Source organism: Neopelma chrysocephalum, unplaced genomic scaffold (assembly GCF_003984885.1).
Source record: "Neopelma chrysocephalum unplaced genomic scaffold, ASM398488v2 Primary Assembly neopelma1_105, whole genome shotgun sequence".
NCBI lineage: Eukaryota > Metazoa > Chordata > Aves > Passeriformes > Pipridae > Neopelma > Neopelma chrysocephalum.
In genome coordinates, this window is record NW_020897769.1 from 1090585 (window position 1) to 1096198 (window position 5614).

At 47.8% G+C, this 5614-nt stretch overlaps 1 protein-coding gene across 1 annotated transcript in view; it reads right to left on the reverse strand.

Moving 5' to 3' along the window:
* LOC113973681 (SLAIN motif-containing protein-like) overlaps positions 1 to 5614 on the reverse strand; it is a 26083-nt gene that overhangs the window by 4712 nt on the left and 15757 nt on the right. The window contains exons 3-4 of the mRNA XM_027696093.1: positions 2777 to 2968; positions 76 to 393 (exon numbers count right to left, since the gene is read on the reverse strand). Of these exons, the coding sequence (XP_027551894.1) occupies positions 76 to 393; positions 2777 to 2968 (510 nt within the window). The remainder of the gene's footprint in view (positions 1 to 75; positions 394 to 2776; positions 2969 to 5614) is intronic.

The following is a 5614-nucleotide window of genomic DNA, read 5'->3' on the forward strand; positions in this document are numbered from 1 at the left end:
GAGCAGCTCTGCCCCAGCTGTGTGGGGACACACGTGTGCTCCCATGAGCTCCAGGGGCTGGTGTGACAAGCTCACCTTCGCTGTTGGCGTACTTGAGCCGCTCCTGCATGGGGCCGTTGCCCGCCCTGCGCGGGGCGCGGAGCCGGGACGCGGAGGACCTTCCGTAATCCACGCTGGAGGAGGGAGACTGGCAGCGGGGGGAGCTCAGTGGGGACGGGGAGTATCTGTGGGCGCTGCGGAAGGACAGGGAACAGTCGTAGTCGTCCTCGTCCTCCAGGCTGTAGGTGTCGAACTCCTGGTCGCTGTAGGTGCCGCGGCGCAGGGAGTGCAGGGAGGCGCTGGAGCTGCGCCGGGACACGGAGGCGGAGCTGGAGGCACAGTCCTGCCGGAGGCCTGGGGACACAGGGACACACGGACACGGTCAGCACACGTTCAAGGAGACGTTCCTTACCCAGCTGCAACGCAAGGATACGAAGCTCTTATGGAGCGCCCCGAAGGTCAAGGTGAGGTTGGGTCAAAGGTTGGACTTGACGATCTCAGAGGTTGATTCTGTGAAGGTGGGGAAGGGCCTTGAGGGGAAGCCACATGAGGAGCCTGAGGGCACTTGGTCTGTCAGGAAAAGCCTCATTCCTGGCACAAAACTCACTCCAAGTCAGGCTGGCTGTTGGAATAAAGCAGACCTTGTTCAGCACCATAACATTTTATTAAACTACACTATTTCAAGGTCACATTGATGGCAGGGAGAACGTTGCTATCAGTGCATATTTCCTGGACTAAGACTGTGTTTGGAGCATCCAGCACTTGCTGAGGGAAAGGACACTGGAAGCCTGGGAAAGTGGAGACTGAGGGGAGACCTTCACTGCAGTTACAACCTCCTGGGCAGGGGCAGAGGAGGGGCAGGGACTGAGCTCTGCTCTGGGGGGACCAGGGACAGCACCCAGGGATGGCGGGAGCTGTGCCAGGGCAGGGTCAGGTTGGATCTCAGGCAAAGGTTCTTCCCCCAGAGGGTGGTTGGGCACTGCCCAGGCTCCCCAGGGCAGTGGGCACAGCCCCAAGGCTGCCAGAGCTCCAGGAGGGTTTGGATGATCCTCTGGGGCACAGGGGATGACTCTTGGGGATGGGGTGTGCAGGGCTGAGGGTTGGACTCCATGATCCTCGTGGGTCCCTTCCAACTTGGAATATTCCGTGCTAGTGATTCATTTCACCTTGGAAGGAGGGTCAAGTTAACAACTGTCCTTAAGGAGACACTCAGGGCTCACGGAATCCTTAACCTGGATCAGTGTCACCCACATCAGTCCTGTTTAATTCCAGCCAAGAGTTAACATCCAATGGACCTCAACTACTCCTTATTCCCACACACAAATAACTGAGATTGTGGACCATATATTGCCACCAAGCTCCACTAGCTTAACCAGGAATGGGGGTCTAATTCACAGAGTGAGTGTTTTAGTTCAATTAATTACACACCCACCAGCATTTCAACAGGTGGAAACAAAGATCTGAAGGTCTGCTCCAATGAAAACACCCCTGTTTTGCACTGACATATGGGTTATTTAGAATTTATGCCTTTTTTCAAGACAAAACACAAGCAACTTTAACAAAAAGCAGCTGTTCCCCACTCTTCTCCCTTCACAATGAAAATACTAAAAGCTCCCATCATTCTGAGGATGAAGATATTTTCTAATTCACGGGAAACTCTGGAATGTGACAGGATTTCCTTGGCGCTTTTTTTAAGTGATTGCAAAGCATAAAAGAATGGTCAAGTTTAGAAAGGGAAAGGCTGTTATTTGCTTTATTCACCTGAATACAACTTTTCTTCAGCTGCAAAAAAGTGATGACAAGATCTTCAGTCTTTTGTCCTTCTTGGTCTCATAACCCAATTCCTAGGTCACAGTAATTTTTTTTTAATTTATAAAGGCACAGTACTAAAAGTAAATGTTCTCCTAAAGAAAGACAGAGAACTTCATTCTCTATTTCCTGTAAACCAAATTAATGATTCACTTGCACAGAAACACAGCTCTAAGCCCTTTTTCCACCTTGCTCTTCAATTAGGACCTCAGCCAAATTCCAGAAGTCAACAGAAACTTCCCCAGGGATTTAATGATTTTGGGGCCTTGAAATCCCCCCACTCTGGGACACGAACAAATTCAATTTGCAGAGCTGCCTCTGAGTACTTTACCAGAGCAAAACTGCAATTGTAAATTCAGCTCTTTCAGTTTTAGCACCCCTGAACTCCTGGTTTAACTCATCACAGCAGTAAAAAACCACTTGTATTTTAAGTGAAATAAAGAGCTTGTAAAGCTCAGCCCTGCAGAGCTTCTGATTTCTGGCTGCTCAGGAACCCAAAACTTGACATGCAGAATGTTTTGCTGGGTTATTTTTTCACAGCTGGGTCATTTCACATCTGGGTCAGTGCCCCAGAGCAGTCACAGCACCTGTGTTTGCCCAAGGGAGGGGACAACTGCCACTGCCACCACACAGCCCCTCCTGGAACCTCAGCTGTACTTCAGAGCCAACCTGGGATGGAGCATTTGTAACATCAAAGGGCACCCACATATTAACAGAGAGGGGCTTTGGGTAATACTTTGGATAACCCTCGAGGAGGACGTTGTACAACTGCCACGTTGGCAGTTTGGGTGTGGAGATTTTTCCAGGAAGCCCCTGGGAAAAAATCACCAACGTTATTTTTTTGTTGGGGGGAAAGGGGAAGAGGAGAAGACTTGGAATCCATCTGGAGCTGCCCAGCTGTAACACAAAGGAGGTGGGTGCCACCTACTCTCTTCCTGAAGGCGTGCCATGACCTGGACATCCGTGAGGTCCTGCAGTTTGTAGCCCATGGAGATGGAGTCGTCCGAGGTGCTCAGCTCGCTGTCCACCGAGGACTGGGAGCTCAGCGCCGAGTGCATGCTCAGGTAACCTGGGGGGGACACAGAGAACACACAGGCAGTCAGACACCCCCCCAAACAGCACAGCATCCATCCCAGGAATCAACCAGTGCCCTCGGGAAGTTGGGGGCTGGCTGTGAGAAATAAGGCAGGAGTTGGGAATCGCCAGAGGACACAACCGTTATTAACCTGAGGTTTTCAGGAGCGTGGGGAAAAACTGTGGAATTCTGCCCAGAAGGTGGCAAAGGGATCCCCAGTGGGGATTCTGAGCTTAGAAATATATTTCAAATATCAGTAATACTGGTGCTTATCTTGAGAAAAGGGCAGCTGTTGATCTAGAAATTGAGCAGCAAAGTTACCCAAAGTGCTGACCGGGGTGTCGCTGAGCGGTCAGAGGAGCAAAACGATCCCAGGAATAAAAGGGTCAGAGGACAGAACCTCAATCATCAGCTCTGCCCTCTGCTTTTGCAAAGCAGAGCTTACCCTAAATCCCATTCTCCTATTTCCTGAGCTTTATTCATTTTTTTTTCCTCTCATCACAAACCAAAGTCTCTCTTACAGGGAAGGACACAGCTTGCTCGTAAAAACCAAAGTGGGAGGATCTTTCCACCAGGGAAGTTCTTCCTTTTGAAGGATGATGATAATAATAAAAATATCATCACAATCATCCCTTAAGTGCAAATTTTTACCTCTTGGTACTTTTAAGTCAAGCAAGTCAGTCTTTTCCTTGGCATAAGAGTTCTGCTATTTGCTGCTGAAATGAGGAGAGAACAAGCTCTGAGCTTTGGGGTACTGGTCCTTCAGCTGTGGGAGGGCTGTGAGTACAGACCATATAACTTACAGAGCTATTTTAGAAGAGAGGACATCATTAATTAACTTAATTAACTCCAAGACAAAGTTGCAATTAGTACTTTATAGGTTTAGACCCACAAGAAGCAAAGTTAAAACACAGTCTGCCCAAGATCAGCTAAAGCAAGAACCTAAGAGTTCTTTACACCTCTTTCAGCTTAAGAACTAAGTCCTGCTCAAGCAGGGACTGAAATAATCATTTAAATAAAATCAGCAGGTAGAGATAAACCAGGAATAAATCAGGCTCCCAGTGTATGGTGTTATTTACCACTGGCTTTTCCTTTAGTTCCCAGTTTTCCTGCCCCGTGCTCAGACTGGCAGGCAGAGCCCCTCCTCACTAATGCTCAACAACGATGGTAAAATAAACCATTTCTCAGCAAAACATCTGAACCCCATCCCTGAGCAGCCCTTTCCAACTGGGGGCAATTCCAGGACAAAGCAGCAGGTTCCCAATATTACTCCTTCAGCCAGTTTGCATGAGCAGTAACTGCTGACAGGGAAAACACAGGTGTAAGTCCAGGTGTAAAATAAATCTCTTCCACAGGTATGGAATAATTAGCTCAATTAACCTCAAATTCCTTGTTTGAAAGGCATCAAGTTTGTCCAGCTTTTCCATTTTTCAAGTTTTTTCATTTTTAGAGGGTTAAGAATAGTTTGGGGTTAGGGTTTTTCAAGCTTCCCAGCTTTTCAGTGACACTTTTTCCAGCTGTAAAACCATGACTTTGGGAATTCCAGGGTCCATCTGGGAGCGTGTGTTGCACAAACACACACTCAGAATCCAGACACTCCACCACATAATCCCATTTCTGTCTTCCTGGGGTCAGGAAAAGACAGCAGAAGTAGGTGAAATCAAGCCATCCCTTAGGATGTGGCCCAAGGAACCAGCACAGGTTTCCTGCTGGAATTACCACCAAGAGCCAGATTTTTAATATCAGCTTTATAAAAGGCAAAGTTCCCAATTCAACTCCACGTGTTTAGTTCTGTTGTTGCATTTCAAACCACAGGTCTGGCTAAAAACAGCCAAGGAGGGGCTAAAACCTCACTTTCTTCCACCAGTAAAGCTGAACTGATGATGGTTTTCAGCAGAGGGACCACATCTGGATTTTGTCAAAGGGTTTTGTTCAGTTTTTAAGGGAAATTACTGTTAAACATTTCCCATTTGAATGTTTTTCTTAGCAATAAAATCAGATTCGAGTCCGTGGGGTGGAGGGTGAACTTGAAACTCATTTCACACCTGCCCAGGTCACCTGAGAGATGAACTCTCATTATCTCCTGGCCTGTCCCTGCTTTTCCACCAGCACATTTTCAGGATGAACAGCCCAGAAGCTGCACAGACACTTTTGTGGGGGTTTTTTTTACACACCAATAACCATTTCTGTGTGAAAAGGTTGCTCAGGTTGCCCACCAACCTCATCTTCAACCCAAGAAATCGGCTCAGAGGTGTTTCCCTGCAGAGTTCAGCCTGCAAAAACCAGCCCTCCCCGAGTCCTTTTGTTTGGAAAACACGGATAAGTGTTCGTTTCTGTCCACAGCACATCCCCAAAGCAAATCTGCACCTGTGAAAACATCCTCAGGCAACCCTTTCTGCTTTTAAAGAAGGTAAAAAAAAAGTTAATTTCACATCAAGTTCCAAGGCAGAGACTGCTAAATGTGCTTTCTTGTTTTCAAACGTGCAGAGCAGGATTTAGCAATTTCCACACCAAAACAAACAAACAGGGAAGGCTCCTTTGATAACAAAGCCAAGAGGCAAAGCAGCTGTGCCAGGAAACAGCAGAAACTGCACCAAGGATAATAAATGAAGCTCCTGGAAGAGGGTCTGTGGCCTCCAGTTTGGAGGAGCTTCATTCTCACACCTCCAAACCCACCTGTCAAGAGGAGCT